Source organism: Prionailurus bengalensis, chromosome A1 (genome assembly GCF_016509475.1).
Source record: "Prionailurus bengalensis isolate Pbe53 chromosome A1, Fcat_Pben_1.1_paternal_pri, whole genome shotgun sequence".
In the NCBI taxonomy this organism is placed as follows: Eukaryota; Metazoa; Chordata; class Mammalia; order Carnivora; family Felidae; genus Prionailurus; species Prionailurus bengalensis.
In genome coordinates, this window is record NC_057343.1 from 129,524,064 (window position 1) to 129,546,834 (window position 22,771).

The window sequence follows — 22,771 nt, forward strand, 5'->3', positions numbered from 1 at the left end:
ACTGTTAAATAGTTGGATTTCCATATGAAAAAAAATAAACTTTGATCTTTACCTCATATTAAATCTAAAACTTAAATTGAAATTGATCACAGACCTAAATGTGAAAGTTAAAGCTTTTAGAAGAAAACATTGGACTAAATCTTTCTATCATGGCATAGTCAAAGAATTATATAGGACACCAAATATAAAAGAAAAAATATGATAAGTTGGACTTCATCAAAAATTTTTAAACCCTCTTTTTTAACAGATAACTCTGAACAAATGAAAAGATGGATGAAGAGAAAATTTGTGATACATATGTGACATAAAACTTGTATCCAGAATATGTAAAGAACTCTCACAACCCAATAATAGGACTAGCATCAGAAGTTAAAAAGAAGATATGTAACATCATTAGTTATCAAGGAATGCAAATTAAAACCATAGTGAAGTACCACTACATACCACTGACTCACTAGAATTTAAAAGATTAACAATACAAAGTGTTAATGAGGATGTAAAGCACCTGAAATGTACATAAATGTTTGGCCAATGTGTAAATGGTACATCTGCTTTGGGAAATAGCTTATTCTTTATAAACTTAAACACACTCTTACACTATAACCTGGAAATCTGCTGGGTATTAACCCAGAGATATAAAAACGTAGTCTACCCAAACACTTACTGAAAGTTTTCATAGCAGCTTTATTCATAAAAGCCCAAATTGAAAGTTCCCCAAACACCTAAGAAAAATCAGTGGATAAACACATTGTCATTTTCTATATAGTGGAATACGACACAGGAATAAAAAGAATGAACTGCTGCTGTGCTTGCTGTATTTATTTTTTATTACTCTGCATCAGTATTACCACAAACTTAGCTAAAAACACTACATATTTATCATCACCCGGTTCCTGTGGTCTTGAGTCCAAGCCTAGATGGGTTCTCTACTTAGGGTCTCACATAGACTGCAAACCATGTCAATAGGTATCATCCAGGGCTGCATTCTCATCTGGAGGTTTGAGTGTGGAAGGATCCATTGTTCTACTTGTGTGGTTATTCACAGAATTCAGCTCCTTGCAACTATAGGACTGTGAGCTTCAGTTTTTCACTTAATGCTGGCCAGAGACCACCCTAAGCTCCTAGAAGTCACTGAAAGTTCCTTGCCACATGGGATTCTTCAACGTGCCACCTTTTCTCTTACAGCCAGCAAGGGAGAGCCTCCAGTAAATGGATGCTGTAAGCTTACATGACATAATCATGCACTCGTAGACATCCCATCACCTTTGCCCTCTTATCATAGTTAGAAGTACGTCACAGGACCTGCCTTTACTCAAGGGGAAGAAGCCATACAAAGGTGTGGACATGAAGAGATGGGGTTTGTGGAGGCTACCTTAAGAGTTTGTTCTCTACACACAGTTACATGGATGAACTTTAACAACATTATGTTGAGTAAAATAAGTTAGATGCAAAAGAGTGCATACTGTAAAATTCCATTTATATGAAACTGTAGGTAAGGCAGAACTCATCAACAGTGACAGAAAGTGTAGCACTACCTGGGAGCTGTGGATGGATTGGGGTGGGTGTTTGCATGTGGTCAGAGATAGGAAACTTGCAAGTGATGGAAACATTCTATATACTGATTTGGGTGCTGGTTAAAAGGTTGTAAACGTTTTTCAGAATTCATGGAATTGCACACTTAAAATGGTTTCACTGTATTGTTTATAAATTATATCAAACTAAAGAGGATTAAAGAAAAAGAATAGTAATAAGCTTGAGTACCCCCAAAATTTTAACTTAAATATGCCAATTAAATCTAATAATGTCTTTAAGATATGCTCAAGAGTCAGTAATCTGAAAGTGACTCATTTCATAATATATCACTTGAAGAATTTTCACAGTTAAAAAGTAGGGATTCTTGTTTTTATAGATTTTTATAATATATATATACCCAGAGCTGGCAAAGATCATTTTTTAAAAGATGAGGCTTTATTATAGTGTTGTCTTCTCCTTGAGCGAATTAAACAACACATATTTCTAATGTAGTATCTTTTAGATGCAGACTCCTCACAAGCTTTCCATAATTTTAGTTCTGAATGATCACCTCCTGAATCTAGTGATAAATGTTTCATTTACCTTAACCCCTGTTGGCACTGCTTCTAAAAGTATATTAGCCGTTTCCAGTGCTTATAGAAATTTGAAAAATGTATGCTTCACGAAGTATTTTCCTGCTTGCTTCTTCTAGTCCCTTTTAGTGATTAATGGGAACTTTAATTTGCATGCTCACTTTTACGCTTATTATAGTGTGTTATGTTCCAATAAGAGTATTAAAGTTCAATGAAAATTTCATGCATACTAATGAGAATGCAGATGAACACTGATGAAAGAATGCTAGGATCTTAAGACATAAACTTTCCAGTTATCTTGCTAAATTCTATTCAAACAATGGTTACATTATAATGAAGACTGATACAGAATCCACCATACAGATATAATTAGCAATGGCAGAATCATCATATAATTTATAATTGGATCGAGGTTCAGTTCCAGATTGTTATGAGGATAAAAAAAAAGAAATGTAATGATTTGATATTAATGCATATTTTTATTCTTCCTCTTCCTAACCTTTGCCAACCTTCAGCAGGATATTTCCTTTGTTGCATAGAGTGATTGGGAAAGTTAGGGATGATTATATAAATGAGTGATCACATTGAATATTTCCAGCTGTAACCTTTATTGGATACATAGCAGTAAATGGTCCTCAACCATCATCTCAAGAACATTTCAAGTATCTGGTTATTGTAGAATTATACAAATGTATATCAGCACTTGCATTTATTTATCAAGATAAAACTAAGATCTTTTTCCTTGAGCCATTTAAAACAAAGTTAAAGGAAGTCCTATATCTTTCCTTAGAGAATAGTGTGTCCCATGAGGGTAACTAATCTAGGCAGTACTTAATACGTTATCTGAGTTATACTGCATTCTTCTGTGCATGAATTTTATAAACTTATACAAAACAAACTTTAGAAAACACGTATCAGAGTTTACTCAATCTATTAATTGAGGGATTTTTTTGAAAATTATTTAGATTCTCTTGAAGTATTTTTCTTATTTTAACCTTACAAAGAAACTGGAAATGTTGTTTTATGGACTTACTGATAAGACAGTTTGTTGTTTTAAGTTGTTTTTCTCATGGTGGTAGTAAGTATGCATTGTGCCGTGATACTTTTCCAGCATGATCTAAAGCCAACAGTATATGTTCACAAACTCTGGAGTACACGGTCTTCATTAGTAAAAAGTGTAACAGTTAATAATGATTTTTATTTTAGATATTATGAAAGTGTTTTTGAATCAGGATAGATCGTTCTTGATATAAGGCTTATACTTACTGGTTGCCCTACCACAGGGGTTGGCAAACTTTCTTTAAAGGGCCAAGTGATAAGTATTTTAGACTTTGTGGGCTCTACAAGTGTGGCTATGTGCCAATAGAACCTTATTTACTGACAGTGAAATTTGAATTCTATGTAATTTTCGTGTGTCATGAAATAATTATTCTTCCTTTGATATTTTTTTCAACCATTTAAAAATGTAAAACAAGTTACAAACAGAATTTGACTCTCAAGTTGTGTCGTTAGCCAACCCCTGCCCTAGCAGTTGATTTTTCTTAATTAACTTTTTAATCTAATTTAAAACTGAAGATTTACTGCTTAAAACCTTTTAGAGGTATATGGCTTATGTTGAATTATTTTATAAGAAGCTCTATCCTGGGGGGAAAAATGCCGATAAATAAAGCTAAGTAACTTTTATTTTGACCATAAGAAGGCAGTTGAAAATTCCATAAAGCACTCATTTCCTTGATTGCACAGAGGAATCTTGCTATTGCTAAGCTGGGTTTTCTAACACAGGTAAAAATCCCATTACAGCAAATATTTGTGTAGTGGAAATATTTTATAGTGGAAGTATTCGTTCCACAGCTGTATTAAGCACCTACTCTTTTGAGGCACTTAGCCGGTAGAAAAATAAATCTCCCATGGATGCATCTTGCTCCTGACAGCCTTACAAGCCTAATAAGGAATATAAAATCTGTACAACTTGGGGCTAGAAATGGACCAAATAGGAGTGGAAGCTAATGAGAAAGAGAACGCAGGGGCGCCTGGGTGGCTCAGTTGGTTAAGCATCTGACTTCAGCTCAGGTCATAATCTTGCGGTCTGTGAGTTCAAGCCCCGCATTGGGCTCTGGGCTAACAGCTCAGAGCCTGGAGCCTGCTTCGGATTCTGTGTCTCCTTCTCCCTCTGTCCCTCCCCCACTCACACTCTATCTCTCTCTGTCTCTCAAAAATGGATAAATGGTAAAAATAAATAAATAAATAAATAAAAATTAAAAATTAAAAAAAGAATAAAGAGAATACAGAGAAAAACAACAGGGGTAGAAACTCAGAAGTAGGAGTAGAGAAGATAAAACACTGGAACTATATTAAAAATACTTATATGGGATTAGTGCAAGGCCGACAATTGAATGTTGCTCATTGTACCCCAATAACCATTCAGTACTGGGTTTGTCTGGAGGACAGTTCCTGCCTGGTGCTGTTGCTTGGATGACAAAAGGCAGGCTGGTGGAGCTGGTCTGAATAAAAGGTAGCTGGTAAACAGAGCTCAGGTTTTAGAGCCATTTTAACAAGGAGTTGATTCCCAGGCTGTTGAGTTTAGGCAGATTCCTTAATCTTTCTGCAACTCAGTTTCCCAAACTGTAAAAAGGGATCAGCAATTCTTATTTTCTGACTTGTAATTAAGAGTGCAACCTTTTCTTCCTAGTTTTGTGTTCTTTGCTTGTTGCTTACTGAAATTTGAGAGGCAGCTTAGTAGAATGTGGATATCTTTTGGAACTAGAAATGGGGACAACTCTGGACTCACATGCTACCATTAGTACTTACTGTATAAATTTGAGACAGTTATTTAATTTCTCTATTAAATAAGGATACCTCACAATTTTGTAATGAAAATTAAATCAACTAAAGTGAGGGGCGCCTGGGTGGCTCAGTCAGTTAAGCATTCGACTTCGGCTCAGGTCATGATCTCACGGTTCATGGGTTTGAGCCCTGCGTTGGGCTCTGTGCTGACAGCTCAGAGCCTGGAACCTGCTTCAGACTCTGTGTCTCTCCTCTCTCTGCCCCTCCCATGCTCATGCTCTGTCTCTCTCTGTCTCTCAATAATAATAAATAAACGTTAAAAAGAATTAACTAAAGTGATCAGTTTTCTACTTTTTAAAGACCAAATTCCTACAGTATATTTTCTTGATATATTCTTATAGTCCAAGCTGATACTATTGCTCTTAGGGTTTTTTTTCAGCCTATTTTAAAAAATATAGCTGTGTTGAATTACAGAGATAATAATAAATAATAATATTAATAATATTAACTTAGACTTAATGCTTACTGTATGCCAGGCTCTGAGCTAAAAATTTGTATATAATTTCATATACTTTTCACAACTGTTAAATGTAGATATTATTATAATTTATATTTTGCAGATTGGAAATATGATGCTTACAAAATTAAGCAGTTTGCCCCCGATTACACAGCTAGTAAGGGATGCAGTCAAGATTTGAACCCAGAAAGGCTGATTCTACTCTCCTAAACACCATCTTCCATGTGATTCATATACACTTCCCTTGAGGCAGCTGGCCCACTTGCTTCCTGTTGCTACAAACATTGTGCACTCAGTGGAAATCAGGCACTTATCAGGTCTGAATTTGGAAATGGAACTGCCTTTCTTTATTGAACTCCCTATGCTCTTGTATTTTTTCAGGACACAAATCATTACCTGACATCATATATTTGTGTGTTTGTTTTCTGTTCCCCTTCACTAGTATATATTTTGCAGAAGAGGAGAAAATTCATGGTTAGTCCCTCCTTACATGTCCAGTGCCTAAAATAACATGTAACAGGTGCTCAATAAATATTTGTTTTATGCATGAATGAGTGAAGTGTTTGTGCAAATTATCAAAAATTTACATTTAAGTATTATTTGTCTTTCTAGCTTGGATTAGAGGAAAAAGAAAGACTCCACCTACGATGGAGGTAAGAATACACAACAAAAATATTCAAATAGCATGTATTTATAATGCTGTGTTTCTCAGTTGGGAGTTTACATGAAGCCTCAGAATAAATATTATGCATCTTCCCAGAGTGTTCATTTTACTCCACAGACAAGAATTTAAAACATCTTTATAATAAATGCACAAGTTATATAATATAACATTCAATTCACAGGAATTTTAAAATGAAAAAATACAAATGCAATACAAAATAAAAATATTTTTTAGAAAGTTTAGACTTAAAGCAGCTTACATCAGGATGTTTTGCCTGGTTCCTGGGAGCTGTGTTCTGCTATGGGTGCTTTGGTGGAAAAGTCTGAGAAATACTGAATCTCATGGTTCTATCCAAATCATCCTGTGCTTATTTTTCCCTCAATTTTATATCAAACGTAAAATGTTATAATTTTATATACATTTAACTCTATCATATCTGAAGAAACCTTAAAATATACAATTAGCATGTAACATGGAACACTCAGTATAATAGATGAATTTTTATTTTAAACTTTAAAAACAGTTTTGGCAGCACAGAGAATAAAAAGTATAGCATTGCTGTGGTGTAGTATTTTTAAAACATAGTTATTTCATAATTTTTATTTTAAAACAATAGCCTAAAGTGTTCTAAAATTGTTTTGTTAGAATTAAATGTATTCCATAAGAGGAAATTTTCCAAAATGATTAGTATACTGCCTTCTCCTTTTCTTGTGTTTAGGACCTCCCTCTTCTTTTCTCTCCACTTTTCCTTCACTACTACAGCCCTGATGACAACAGAAATGTTGCTCCACCAGTCAGGCCCCACTTGTTGAGAAGTGGGGTACACCAGGGCAGAACTCATGGTGACCCATAAATTGACATACATATGCTCCATTTCTCCTGTACTGACCCCATCAGTGTTTGTCAGGCTGGGCTCTGAACAAGCTTATCTCTAAGCCCATTTATAGCTTTGTATGTTACTTCCACTTTTGCCCTGCCTTACTCTTGTCAGATCTTTCTAATATCTGTGAACCTTGGAAATAAAAGGGAAGAAAAAGTCATTGTGATTCAAGATTCAGAAGCATCCCCAGTGGTTTGCAGTGCTAGGAATCATCAAGGAGACCTTACAATTCCTCTTCACTTGGCCGTATTAAGACTTCTTATTCTCAGAGCTAAAGCAGTTTCTTCTAACCTCAAAATTCTGAAAGCCTTCTTCCATGGAAACATTGATGTGCAAAGTGATTAGATGAAGGCACCTGAAACTATTAGAGCTAAGACACCACCCCTGTAAATTTCAAGTAATCCCAGCATTTCAGACAAGCTCCAATCAGAACAGTGAGACCAAGTCATTCTATCCATGATGCTCACATTCTTGAATATCGGAATAGGAGCCTTCCCTTGCATCTTTTCTAATGTATTATCAATGTCATCCTTCTTTATGCTCTTCTGCATCCTCCCCACCACACACACACACACACACACACACACACACACACACCCTTTCCTCCCTCTTGATCTCTTCCATTGTGTTTCAGAAATTTCTGTTTCTTTGTTAGCAATTTATCCTTAACTTTTAATATTTCCTAGGAACTTTCTCTACCACAAAACCTCAACTGAAATCTGCCTGTGTCTGAAAGATAGTGAGCCTCCTTGTGTTCATTTTACCACAACCCACAGAAAGAATATGGGTTCAACTGTTTCTTTCTTTCCCTTGTCCCTTCCAAAATATTCTTTCATTTCGTGAACCTAGGGGAGAGTAGTAACTTTGTGACCTAAGTATGTTTTTCTCCACCTATTTATAATTTTTATCTCTCCCAACCTCCAGGCCACTCCCCACCCTGATGGTGAAGATGAGAACCAGACTTAGAGACTTCTTCAATGCCTTCCCAAGTCTTAGCTGTTCAGTTTTTTTTTTTTTTTTACTCCATCCACACTAATATCCATACCTCAAGTGAACAACCACTAATGTAGCCACACCTTAGTTCTTACCATCACCAAACACCATTCTACCACTACAGTTTGTAAACTCTTAAATCCCAGATTCTACATATGTCCGGTTAAGAGAAGACTACTTAATTTAAAGTAAGACAAGTTTACAGAAAGCCACAGGAATTAAATATATGGCTTAATGGGTTATTATAAGGTGAATTCCACAAGGTCAGAAATAGAACTTTGTCATCTAATCCAGAATCATGTACTCTGTCATAGTACAGCCTCCCCCAAAACCAACCCTGAACCTTTTGCAGTAAATTTATATAATTTTATCACCCAAATGTACATTATAGTTTAGAGTTTTACATTTTGTAAAAACTTCATATTTGATTTAAATCTCCATCAATATCTGTGGTTCTCCTCCATCCCTTTTATTTTCTTATAAATTTGTCTGTTGAAAAACCCAGCCTATTTGACCTGTAGATCTTGCCACAGTTTAGATTTTGTTGATCTTATGTTATTCATGTTAGTTCACGATGTTCCTCTGTCCTCTGTCTTTCCTTCAGTTTGGCACCTGCATCCAGAAGCTGGCTACTCATGTTTGATCTTTTTGTCAAGACTGTAGAAAATGTTTGGCAAGACTATGGGAGAGCATATCTGGTTGTTCCTCTTTTTGTGATTTGCACAGTTGCTTATGCTTCATACCTATGTCACTTCATTGGAAACAACCTCCTAATCTTGCATGTCTGTTAAAACTAGTTAGTTTTCAAGATGCTATCAGTCATTTGAGCTCTCTACGTTTTTTTCAAATCTCTTAGTGAATTCCCACCCCCAAATAGACTTCTGTCTCTTCTACCTGTACGCTACGGCTAAAGGTTAGCTAGTAACAATTAGAGTGCCATTTACAGTAGTGTCAGAAAATATTAAATACCCTGATATAAATTAAGCAAAATATATGCAAGACATGTACACTTAAAACTACAGAATGCTGTTGAGAGAAATTGAAGAAGACCTAAATTAATGGAGAGAAATATCTGTTCGTGGGTTGGAATATTTAATTGCTAAGACGTTACTTCTTCCAAACTGATCTGCAGCAGCAAAGCTTATACTTTATCATGCATCACCATCACCAGGAAGGCTTGTTAAAACACAGATTGCAGGTCCCAGCCCCAGAGTGGTTGATCCACTAGGTCTTAGGGTGAGGCTTGAATATTTTCATTGCATCAAGATCCTTGGTGATACTAATGCTGCTGGGCAAGAGCCCATGCCTTGCAAACCACTGGTGTATAGAGTTAGTCAAATAAAAATCAAGTTAAAATTCCACCAGACTTGTATAAATCAAGATATAGATGAATTCTAAAATATATTTGAAAATGCAAAGGCCCTAAAGTAGCTGAAAGCAATCATGAAAAAGGAGATTAAAAATTAGAGAACTTACACTGTCTGGCACTAAGACTTACTCTAAAACTGTAGTAATGAGGTACTGGGATAAGGATATATAAATAAATGAATGGAAAAGAATAGAGAATCCAGGGGTGCCTGGGTGGCTCAGTCGGTTAAGCGTCCGACTTTGGTTCAGGTCGTGATCTCACAGTTTGTGGGTTTGAGCACCACATTGGGCTCTGTGCTGATGGTTCAGAGCCTGGAGCCTGCTTCGGATTCTGTGTCTCCTTCTGTCTCTGCCCCTCCCTCACCTGTGCTCTGTCTCTCTCTGTCTCTCAAAAATAAATAAATGTAAAAAAAAATTAAAAAAAAAAAGAATAGAGAATCCAGAAGTAGACACCATACAGCCAATTGGCTTTGACAATGGCACCAAAGGAACACAATTACAAATGGAAAGCCTTTTCAACAAATGGTGTAAGAATAACTTAATGTCCACATGGAAAAAATAAAGATCCCTACCTGACATGTGCCAGTATCAATTCAAGATGGAACATAGACTAAACATAAAAGCTAAAACTTAAAATCCTTCTAGAAGAAACCATAGTGGAATATTTTCACAACTTTGGGGTAAACAAGAGATAGAAAGTGCTATCCAGAAGGGAGAAGCATTGATCATTTGAACTTAATCAAAATTAAAACTAAGCTTCTCAAAAAATAACACTAGCAAAGCAGTAAAGTGGGAGAAAATAATCACAGCGTATGTATTTGACAAGACTCGTATCCAGACTATACAAAGAACACCTCAACTCAATGATTTAAAAGAAAAGAAGGCAACGCTAATAAAAATTGGGAAAAAATCTTGAACAGTCACTTTATAAAATACAAGAATGAGCACTAAGCCTATGAAAAGATACTCACCATCTCTAGTCATCAGGGAAACCACAATGAGATGCCACTCTACTAGACACACAAGAAAAGAGCTAAAATTCAAAAGATTAACAATAACTAGAGCAACCATACCTTTCATGTAGTACTGGTTGTTGTAAAAATAATGCAACCACATTAAAAAACTGGCTGTTTTTTATAAAATCAAACACATCTACCCTCTGACACCAGTTTTTTTTCTCCTGGCCCCTTTCAAGTCTGAAGGAATAAATAGGCTTATTTCTTGGGAAGCTCTGTCCGAAAGAAGGTCTAGTTGCCTGGCAGATCATGAATGGCCTCCTGATTTGTGCCCAGCCCACGTTTTCTTACTTTCCTCCTTCTGCTTGTTATACCCACTCAACTCTACAAGAACTCCCTACTGTTTCTCAGGTTTCCTGTCTTTTCCCTCTCTCATCAGCTGGCACACTTCTGCTTGTGCTTAGTTCCCTTTAAAGTTCTTTGATGGGATTCTTTGATTCCCTTTAAAATTCCTCGACTGTTTGCTCAACTTTTCATCGCGTAGAGTTAATCGCTCCTATCTAATTAGAACTGTACTGCCATGTACAGCTGTGTAGCTCTTTGAGTTCAGTATTATAACTCTGTTTTATTTTTCCATCTTTCTGACTATAGTATGAGCTGTATGGCACAAGACATATTTGTTTGTATGTCACAGATACCTAACACAGAGCCTGATTAATTATTTGATAAGCTTTTGTTGACAGAATTGGAAATCTCATTGCCATGTAAGCGTATTCCATGGTCTCCATGCAGAGTTTGAATTTTCAACAACCCACTGTAAAATGACCTGATAAAACTGAACATATTTTGAATTTGAGCATTGCCTGTACTGTATTGTTACCGTTGGTTGCCAATATAGTAAAGCACCTATTCGTCAGTGTGGTACAAGTTGAATTAATATTTCACAAAATTAATGAGGTAGACTTTTCCTAGTGATGACCATATTCTGTTTGAAGTCACGTATAGCAAATATTTTTAAATATTTCTTCTTCTTTCATACTGACAGAACAGTAGGAAACAAAGTTTTCTGTTGTAAAAAGTAAATAAATGTATTGCCAAATATTGACAAAATACATGACTCAGCAATAGGTTTACAGACACTAGAAGAAAGCTATAATATTGGACCTCACCTATTTCATTTTTAATACATATACTCCATAAAAAAAGGAAGAGAAAATTCTAGAAGCCAGTAGAAATGGAGATGGTGATGCTGTAGTCAAATGAAAGGTTGGGGTAGCTAGGTGGGATAATACTTAACAGTAATTCATTTACTTGACTGTGTTCTCAGATGTGACCTAGAAGCTCCAAAGACTCACTTTTGTCCATGTCCAAGCCATGATTTGGCTCTAAAAGATATCACAATGACTAAAAGATAAATATGTGAGTTTGAAATAGTTGCCAGAATTCCAATCTGTTAATTTACAATAGAAATTCAATTAGCACAGGAAAAAACAGTAGGTTACCTGATAAGTATGACATTAGGATAAAGGGAGTTAAGTAAAATAAATGTTTAATTGCATCAGGGCTATAACTGCCTGTTGTGTCCATCTCACAATAGGGATAATCTGACCCATAGGAATGGAAATATTTAAATAGAATTGGCCACAGTTCCCAACATCTGTCTCTATACTAGGAATAACCTTATGATTTGGAATAGTAAAAATTGCCATGTGCTGGTTGAGGCTTTTGCTTTCAGGGATGCTGTTTTTATGGACTGCCAGCATTTGTCTCTGTGATCTCTTCTTTTCTTTGCTTCCCCATTCTGACTGACATGTTATTTCTTTTGCTATTACAGTGGTTACATTATGATCAAATGTTGCTGACCCTGCAGATGTTCTTTCGTTTATTCTTTTCACATCGCTGTTCTGGCCTGTAAGATGTTGATCTTACAGTTCAATTTTCAGAAAAAAAATCTTATTTCTGAATTCTTTTTTTAAGGTTTTATTTTTTTTTAATTTTTTTTCAACGTTTATTATTTTTGGGACAGAGAGAGACAGAGCATGAACGGGGGAGGGGCAGAGAGAGAGGGAGACACAGAATCGGAACCAGGCTCCAGGCTCTGAGCCATCAGCCCAGAGCCTGACGCGGGGCTCGAACTCACGGACCGCGAGATCGTGACCTGGCTGAAGTCGGACGCTTAACCGACTGCGCCACCCAGGCGCCCCTTAAGGTTTTATTTTTAAGTAATCTCTACACCCAACATGGGACTCCAACTCATGACCCCAAGGTCAAGAGTCACATGTTCCACCAACTGAACCAGCAGGTGCCCCTTACTTCTGAATTCTTGAGGCCCATTTCACCATTGTCTCCAAGTAACTGACACTTATTGCTTGAGTTCTCAGTACCCAGTATTATTATGTTCATTTTAGAAGTTACAGAATTGAAATGTCTTTTAAAATGGATATTTTGCATATGTAACCCCACTTTCCTGCTGCCTTAAATTGCAAAGATGGATTTTGGACCCCTACCTCAAACCTCACACTCACTTCTGGTTATGAAGTGGAAATGGATAAGAAAATTGCAACATGTTCATATAGTAGGTTACAGCATGATTCATTAAAAATAAATAAACTAGGGCTGCCTGGGTGGCTCAGACGGTTAAGCATCCATCTCTTGATTTTGGCTCAGGTCATAATCTCATAGTTTGTGGGTTCCAGCACTGCATCAAGCCGTGTGCTGACAGCATGGAGCCTGCTTGAGATTCTCTCTCTCTGCCCCTCCCCTGCTTTCTCTCTCTCCCTCCCTCCCTCTCTCTCTCTCTCAATAAATAACCTTAAAAAAATGAATGAACTAGAGCTGCATTTATCAATGGGGATAAATCTCAGAAACATGATGTCAAACAAAAAGAGCAAGTTACAGAAGATTTCATACAGTACAATACTATTTATATAAAGTTTGAAAGCAAGGAAAGATTAATGGATCATCAAGTAAAGTTAGCAAGTTAAACTCTGAGTTTACTTTTTCTTTGCAAGCCTAATGAAAACAACAGCAAAGGGATTTGTTTTAAAAAGCATAAACCTACAAGGTCAAAGAAATTGAAGAGACAAAAACAGCAACAGTGTTTTAGAAGCTGGAAAGCAGATGAACAGGTGGTAACAGATTTAGCAAAATGGAGAATGACTTCTCATCTGGCAGAGAAGAAAGCCCAGAAGCAACCCGGTTTATATCACAGAACCTCAGAATGTTCAGTAATTGGCAGTGCCAGGAAATTCTAAAAGTGGAGTTGAGGCTGGTGCTAAAAACAGTAACTTAAGAAGCAATTAGATGCTAACCAGTAAATTGTAGGTGCAATAATAGAGTTGGAAAATCACCATTTTTCAGTGATCATTGTAATAGCTTATTCAAGGAAAAATTATTAGTGGGTGCTATAACCCTTGGGTCAAATTTTGTTGGGAAACACAATATTTACATGATCTCAGGGCACCTGGGTGGCTCAGTTGGTTATATCTGCCTTCAGCCCAGGTCATGATCTCACAGTTCGTGGTTTCAAGCCCTGCATGGTGCTCTGCACTGACAGCATGGAGCCTGCTTGGGATCCTCTGTCTCCCACTCTCTCTGCCCCTCCCCCGTTCTCTTTCTCTCTCTCTCTCTCTCTCAAAAATAAAATAAACATTTAAAAAAGATATTTACATGATCTCAAGGTATCTCCCAACAGATTGCTTATTAATTACAAAGGGAAAAAAAAAGTATACTTAGAGTAGACAAATCTAGTGGATACCACCTTAAACAAGTAGGACAGACTTGATATGTGTTCCTCCTTGTATAATGCACTGAGAATAAGGTAATATTTATGTTGTATTTCTTCAGATACAGAATCCTCATCTAATCATGAGGCATGAGGGCAAAGCCAGAAAACCTAAATTGGAACACATGTCATTAAACACCAGATGGGTCATGTTAGTGTTATGAACAACAAAGAAAGACTGATTAACATGACAATTAAATGTAATATGTGACCCTGGATTGTGGAAAAAACTTAGCCATAAAGGACAGTATTGGGGTAGTTAGTAAAATTTGAACATGAACCATATATTAAATAATAGCACTGTAGCAGTGTTAAGTCTTCTGGAAAAAAAAAAAGAGAAGGATGCTATTAAATTCTTTTTGTGAAAGTCTGAAAACCCAGCAACTTCTCTCCCATTTGAAAACTGGGAGTTTATTTATGGAAAGTTTATTTATTTATCCAGTCAAATTTGAGTGAAGAGGTACCAGTCAGAAAAGAGAGTGATTAAATGAACATATACTTACTGAACTTAACAAATGAGGTTGAGTTATAGCTAAGTACATTGACAATAAACAGAATTTACTTATTATTTCCAAGAAAAACAGAACTTAGGTAGGAAAAAGAAAAATCCTAGTATACTAGATAACTTACTTGTTATAGTGTTTATTCATAATATAAATATTGAATATTGATCTATAACTATTTGGAGAGTATTTGGTCTCAAGAAGGATGAGGTAAATCCTCACTTTCTTTTTTTTTTTAAGTTTATTTTGAGAGAGAGAGAGAGAGAGAGAGAGAGAGAGTAATTGGGGGAGGGGCAGAGAGAGGAGGAGATAGGGAATCCCAAGCAGGCTTCAACACTGTCAGTACAGTGCCCCATGCGAGGCTCGAACTCATGAATCATGATATGGTGACCTGGGCTAAAGTAAGACACTTAGATGACTGAGCCGCCCAGATGCCCCATAAATCCTCATTTTCAGTAATAAGTCAATATACAGTACTTAAAATTGGAAAGTAAAGAAGTAGTAACACAAAAACGTTTTTAGATATTGTGGAGGATTTAGGAACAGAGTCTTCCTTTATAGCTGTCAGTTTCTCAGCTCCCTTGTTTGGCCTGGGCCATAACCAGAAGCATCATTTGAAAGCATATCATAAGTATTTTAGAACAATGTAGCCCTATAAATTATGTGAACATATAATTTTTATTTAAAGAGAAGAATTTTGAAAAACATATGTGATGCTGTAGATGAGAGGTAGCAAAGTTTTTCTTCAGAGCACCGTATAGTAAATATTTCAGGTGTCGTGAGACACGGTCTCGTTGCTCCTGTTCCTAACTCTGCCATGGTAGTGTGAAAGCAGTTATAGACTACATATATGAGCGAGTGTGGCTATGTGCGGTGTAACTTTATTTATAAAACAGGTGGTGGGTGGATCCTAGTTTGCTAACCGCTCCTACTGATGACTGGTTTTCAAATTGGGATACCTCTACCCCTGAGAACACGAAGATGTCCAGTGGGATATGCAGGTATGTATGGCCTTAAAGAAATTAATTTCCGTATTCTCTCTTTCCATATGTCATCTTTCCTAAAAACGATCTGAGAACTCTTTCTGGTCTGCCAGTTCTCCTTTTTGACATCTTTCGTAATCATCTGTCTCCCGCTTTTCAAAAGAAAAGCTTACCCCTTGTCCTTGCTAAATCTTACTGTGGTGCATTGCCTTGGGGTTTAAAAATCTCCAGGGCACCAAACAGAGACTACTGGAGAGTGAATTTCTCCTGAGGGATAGTCTCTTGAGACTAAAGCAGAGAAATCTTCAGTAAAAATTACTGAACGGGGCAGCACATTATTTCAGCCAGCTGACAAACTCATGGCAAGGATCCATGCCTTCTAGTTTCTTTGTCCACCTAGATAACCATTTATCTATCTTAAAATTAAAATCCACAAGTGAGAAAGTTGTCATAGAGACACATAATAATACATTTATTTGAATTTAAAAATTAAGTTAGATTTCTTCTGACAGAGAAGTCAGATTTGGCTGATTGGGTTTGACAATGAGGACTGGCTTTGCCAATTAAGTTATATGGCTATATTTTCCGTAAATTGAGTAAGTTAAACTGCAGCTCCAAGGCTTTGACAAAAACATACTTAGAGGATGTATTCAATATGCAATAAACTTGAAAATACATCTTGTGCCATTATTTAAGTGTCAATTTAAACGTGCAAGATGGTACATAGTTTTCAAAGGTCTTAGGAGATAAGTGTGCAAAACAAAGTAGGAAATCACTGCTGCTGTTGTTTATGGGTATATAAACATGCAGTGGGGTGCCTGGGTGGCTCAGTCAGTGTGCGATCCAGCCCTGCATCAGGGGGCTCTGTGCTGGGCATGGAGCCTGCTTGAGATTCTCTCTCTCCTCCCTCTGTCCTTTCCCTGCTTGTGCTCGCACATGTGCTCTCGCTCTCTCTCTCTCTCTCTCTGTCTCTCTCTCAAACCTTAAGAATAAAGATGTAATAAAAGTATTAAAAACATGCATGAGGGGCACCTGGGTGGCTCAGCCGGTTAAGAGTCCGACTTTGGCTCAGGTCACCATCTCACGGTTCGTTTCCTGAGTGAGAACCCCGCGTCGGGCTCTGTACTGACAGCTCAGAGCCTGGAGCCTGCTTCAAATTCTGTCTCTGTCTCTGTCTCTGTCTCTGTCTCTTTGCCCCTCCTCTACTTGCTCTCTGTCTCTCTCTCAAATATAAAACATAAAAATAAATAAATAAAATAAAATAAAATATAAACACATGAAAATGATAGACAAGAAATTGAGAGTAGTTGTTACCTCTGGGGAAGGAGAATGTTGGGGGGAGGGGTCACAGAGTGTTTTATGGGTCATATCTGTAGTGTTTTATTTCTCAAGCTGTATGTTGGTCATATCTGTACTGCTTTATCTGTAGTATTTTTAAAAAAAATTTTTTTTCAACGTTTATTTATTTTTGGGACAGAGAGAGAGAGAGAGAGAGAGAGCATGAACAGGGGAGGGGCAGAGAGAGAGGGAGACACAGCATCAGAAACAGGCTCCAGGCTCCGAGCCATCAGCCCAGAGCCTGACGCGGGGCTCGAACTCACAGACCGCGAGATCGTGACCTGGCTGAAGTCGGACGCTTAACCGACTGCGCCACCAAGGCACCCCTATCTGTAGTATTTTAATTCTTAAGTTGATTATAGCTATAGTATTTTGTTTCCTAAGCTGCATATTGGGCACTTAGATATATGTAATATTATTAACTATATTTATACACTTGAAATATTTTATTAAAAAATAATACAATGTGTGGAAATTAAGAAACAAAACAGATGAACATAAGGGAAGGGAAGGAAAAACAAAATATGATAAAAACAGAGAGGGAGGCAAACCCTAAGAGCCTCTTGAATACAGAAAACAAACAGTGTTGTGGAGGGGTACTGGGTGGGGGATGGGCTAAATGGGTGATGGTCATTAAGGAGGGCACTTGCTGGTATGAGCACTGGGTGTTACATGTAAGTGATGAATCACTAAATTCTACTTCTGAAACCAATATCATACTATATATTAATATGAATTTAAATTAAAAAAAAGAATACAATGAAACCTTGTAATCGTATATTTTAAGAGAACGTGTTGGGTTCCTGATACAAAAATAAGATATTTAGAATAACCTGAAAAGTGAAATACTTGAAATTCTAAAATACTGAAGGCACTTAAGAAGTTATCATAGCAATATGCATAAAAAACAATCATCGTAGCTTAAGTTTTGGGATTCCTTGTTAAAACCTGAATGCTTGTATATTTTTATTATTCATTTAGTTACTTAACAAGCACCTGATATGTGCCTAATAGCTAACATAGTTTCCTTATAGATTTCTGTTGTACATACCAACCTGTCCTAGACACAAACTCTATTCAGTTATGTTTAGATTCAGTTTTTAGTTTTCTTTTTATTTCCTCTGCAAAAGTCAATTAGTCTGATTCTTTGAGGTCGCAAGGGAAAAACATTCACATATTGCCTTCAGAAATTAGATTTTATTGCAAGTTTACACAGGGAGCATTATGTATTCAGTTATGTAGTCATTCTGGGATCTTTGGTTTCCCAGACTGGAAAGGATATATCCTTGAACTTGATCAACATCCCATTCTTTATTCACCTACAAGCATTTCTATCTCCCCAAAGAAGATGTATCTGGATGGGTTGACCACCATCCGCAGTGAAAAGTTCCGTCGAGTGGAGTTATGCCAGTCATTTCACCTCCCTCATGCCTAAAACTGTGTGCTTCTTTTGGCTAGACACAGCAACTCCCCATTCAGGAGCGCCTGAAGCCCTGCAGTTTATACCTGCCAGTGGAATTATTGCACACTTCTATGAGTCTGGCATGACCAGAGTTATGACTTTACTTGGTTTATCATCCTTTATTTGATTAAAAAATTAATATAACAATGTTACTGGGCACCTGGGTGGCTTAGTCGCTTAAGCATCCGTCATCAGCTCAGTTCATGATCTCATTGTCCATGATTTCGAGGCCACATTGGGCTCTGTGCTGACAGCTCAGAGCCGGAAGCCTGCTTCAGATTCTGTGTCTCCATCTCTGTCTGTTCCTTCCCTGCTCATGCTCTGTCTCTCTCTTTCTTTCAAATATAAACATTAAAAAATTTTTTAATAAAAAATTAATATAGCAATTTTAAAAATAGAAATAGTAAAATACCCCAAATCATATAGCTGGTTGCACAATTCAACTTTAACAAGTTATTCATACATTGGTATGTTATTTTAATTTCGGTATACTTTTTATTTTGTATACTGACTTTTCACTTAACTATCATAATAAATGAATAAAAACAAGCACTTGAAACTCAATGGCATAACACTTAGAAATGACTTTTCTACATACCTTTTTTGGTATTGACCTCTAGCTTTGTAAAAAAAGGTGATATAAAATTTGCCATGCTTCCCTAGAAAAAATGTGGTAGGAAATGAAAGTAAATCTTGAGCATTTCAAGCTTGTCAGAGTCTATACTCAACCATAAGCTAGTGTGTCTCCCTAACTGGAGGTATTTATTTATTAACTGTGCAAGAAATTTTTATGCTAGTTTGTGTTAATTTTTTTGGTTTTCCAAATATTGATTTTAAGTAGGTCTTGCTAAACATTATCTCAAATTTCAAGCATCCCACCTTTCTTATTCTAAAAGGATTGCTTCTCTTTTTTTAATGTTTATTTATTTATTTTGAGAGAGAGAGAGAGAAAGGGGGGGGAGGGGCAGAGAGAGAGAGGGAGAGAGAGAATTCCGAGCAGGCTCCATACTGTCAGCACAGAGCCTAATGTGAGGTTGGAACTCACGAACCTGTGAGGTCATGACCTGAGCCAAAACCAAGAGTAGACGCTTAACTGACTGAGCCACCCAGGAACCCCTAAAAGGATTGCTTCTTAAATGCCTTCTTACACAGCCGAGGTCTGAGTTTGAGCTTCATTTATCCTTAGCACATTTTTTCCTTCTATTTTGACCTTTTATCTGACTTTTAAAGTGCAGAACATAACAGGGTTTTTTTAAGTTGTATATAAATAGATTGATATTATTTATTATTTTTAGATATGCTTATGCTCAGTGTCTTATGAGATTCATCATAACTTACTGGGTGCATATTAAAAACTATACAGAATTTGTTCTGAATAGTTAACCTTCTGAGTCACATCATCAGTTACTAAGGCAAGTCCCATTTAGGTGTTAAAACTGGGCTTACACCCAGTGAAAAATGGTTAAGGGAGTTAAAATGAGGTCAGGTTTGTATTTTTTTTTTAATTCACACCTTTCTCGGTTATCTTACCAAAACAATTTCTTATGATATTCCTCTTATTCTTCCATGTTGAAGAAATAATGATTATCTTCACAATCTAAATTTCAAGAAAAATAAATTGCTACTGATTACTTTTATCAGATGTAAATTGATTTCTTTAAATAATGGTGTTTAGGAAGATTATATTGGTTTTATTTGTGGTGTACCCTCTAGGATATCAAGCCACTGTTGATTGTCACAGTTAGGCATGCCAGATTTTATTCTCAAATATTTATTATGACAGTGACAAAATACTGTACTAATTTGCTAAGTGTATGTTGTTGCTATGGTAATAAGAAATCAGACATTTTTTATAACTTTTCTGATATACATATGTTCACTGTGTTTCATGTATTCAAATATACTTAATCTCCTTCTCAAATATCACATTCTGTTGCCATTGTGATACTTTTTTTTTTTTTTTTTTTTTTTTTGCTGGTTTTCTACAACATGAACAAACGGATGTGTCATCTAGGGCAGGGTTTTTCAACTTATGCAATACATTAGTGGGTTGTGAAATCAACTTAGTGGGTTATAAGTATTTTTTCTTTTTAATAGAGTAGAAAAAATATACAATAGGAAATACTAATAGTATTGTTTTATGAAATTCTTATTTCACATACGCACATATGTTCATGTACTGTATTTCTTATTGTGGTGGCTTATTTTTATGGGTCAACTTGAGTAGGCCACAGCACCTGTAGTCAAACACTAGTCTAGATTTTGCTGTGAAGGAACTGTTTAGATGAGATGAACATTTAAATCAACAGACGTTGAGCAAAGCAGATTACCCTCCATAATGTGGCTGGGCCTTATCCAATCAGTTGAAGACCACAAGAGAAAAGAGACTGACCTCCTCTGAGAAAGAGGGGATTCTGCCTGCAGACTCCTTTGGACTCAAGCAACATTAACTCTTCCCTGGGTCTCCGGTCTACCAGCCTACCATGAAGATTTGGACTTCTTAACCTCCACAATTATGTGAGTCAATTCCTTAAAATTAATCAGTCCCCCTCATATATATACATATATCCATACATATATATATAAATACATACATACACATATATATATATATATAAAAATATACACACATACATTCATACACATGTTACTGGTTCTGGTTTTTTTTGACAACCCTAATATACTTACTAAAGGTCATAGTACAAAAAGTTGAAAATTACTAATCTTGACAGTAGTTTTTTTAAAGCTTATTTATTTATTTTGAGAGAGACAGACAGTGCAAGTGGGGAAGGGGCAGAGAGAGAGGGAGAGAGGGGAGAACCCAAGCAGGGTCCACACTGTCACCACAGAGCCCGAGGTGGGGCTCTAACTCATAAACTATGGAATCATGACCTGAGCCAAAACCAAGAGTTGGCCACTTAACCGACTGAGTCACCCTAAATCTTGACAGTAGTTTTTTAACCTAGTGAACTGGTATGTGTAAAATGCTTAGCCAATGTGTAGCTCAAAATAGATATTAAATAAGTGATAGCTGCTGTTATTTTATAATTTTTACTTGTTATTAAAGTCCATAAGAATCCTAATTTGATGAGAAGTTATATAGAAATATTTCTAACTTATCCACTCATTTAAACTCTTTTTTTAAAGGACTAATCTGTGTTTCAGAATAATATTTGGTATTTTGAACGTTTGCTCTGTAGAAATTATCATGAAATTTTCTACTTTGTTTCCCTTTCCCCATTTATGTGGTCTATGAGCTCCCTATATTTTTTTCCACCATAATATTCCAAACAGTTCAATATATTTGAATTTTTGAAAAGATAGTCTTTGTCTGTAATTCAAGATTATTTGATATTCTCAATCTCAATGTACTAAGGGACAGGCATATAAGAAACTGTTATCACATACTTCTTGAGCCCTCCCTCACATGCTCTTGTCCTGCTTTACTCCAGCCTAGCTGCAGCCACCATCTGCCTTAGGTATAATCTCACTACAGCTCTGCTGAGTAACTTTAGCTTTCTACTTTGACACTGTAGCATGGGATGCTTGTGGGGAGTCAGTCTGGAAATGTGAGAGGATTAACACACCGGGTAACCCTTGACCCATGAGGGATAGGAACTAATGGATAAACACTCCCTGTCTGCCCCTTGGGCAAATGGGTCAAGCACATTGAAACAGTTCGGACACATTCAACATTATTCCTTAGAAGGTTCCAGCAGGAATTGGGTCCCAATGTCCAGAGCACTGAACAGAGCTTACCTCTGTTTGTTTTTCTTCCCTGTTTTACTCTTTCCAGTATATTGCTCTTCTTCCCTGAATCACTTGTTCAGCATCAGCTTTATGAAAACCAAAATTGTTGTCTTAACAGACAAACTGGAGCCCAAAATTGAAATTGTCAGTAGCTAGTAATTAAATTCAGCAGGCCAACTGATTTTGTAACATGAGTGCACATTGGTCCTGTTGGCACAAAATGATATGTCTTTAGAAATATTAAAGAGAGGGACACCTCGGCGGCTGTCTTTTGAGCATCCGACTTCAGCTCAGGTCATGATCTTGCATCTCATGAGTTCAAGCCCCACATCAGGTTCACTGCTGTCTGTGCAGAGCCTGCTTTGGATCCTCTGTCCCCCTTTCTCTGCCCCTCCCCCACTTATGCTCTCTCAAGAATAAATAAAACATTAAAAAAAAAGAAATATTAAAGAGAAAGAGTGTATGTATGTCTCTCAGATGTACTTGAAAATTTTGTGACCCAGGAGCATCTTAATGGGATGAAATTCTGTGGTGTCATTCAGTACTTACCCAGGTACTTGACAGACCCTGAGATTAATTTTTCAACAACAGCTTGACTTGGCCTATAAGTATAATTGAAGCTTAACTCTGGAAGAGTCTAATGATTTTCTATCCTAGTAAGAACCCTGATTGTATTTTTCTAGT

The 22,771-nt window shown here is 36.6% G+C and overlaps 1 protein-coding gene across 1 annotated transcript in view; it reads left to right on the forward strand.

Annotated features, from left to right (window-relative positions):
* NDUFAF2 (NADH:ubiquinone oxidoreductase complex assembly factor 2) overlaps nt 1-22,771 on the forward strand; it is a 170,925-nt gene that overhangs the window by 117,716 nt on the left and 30,438 nt on the right. Inside the window, exon 3 of the mRNA XM_043590945.1 lies at nt 6,019-6,059. Within this exon, the coding sequence (XP_043446880.1) occupies nt 6,019-6,059 (41 nt within the window). The remainder of the gene's footprint in view (nt 1-6,018; nt 6,060-22,771) is intronic.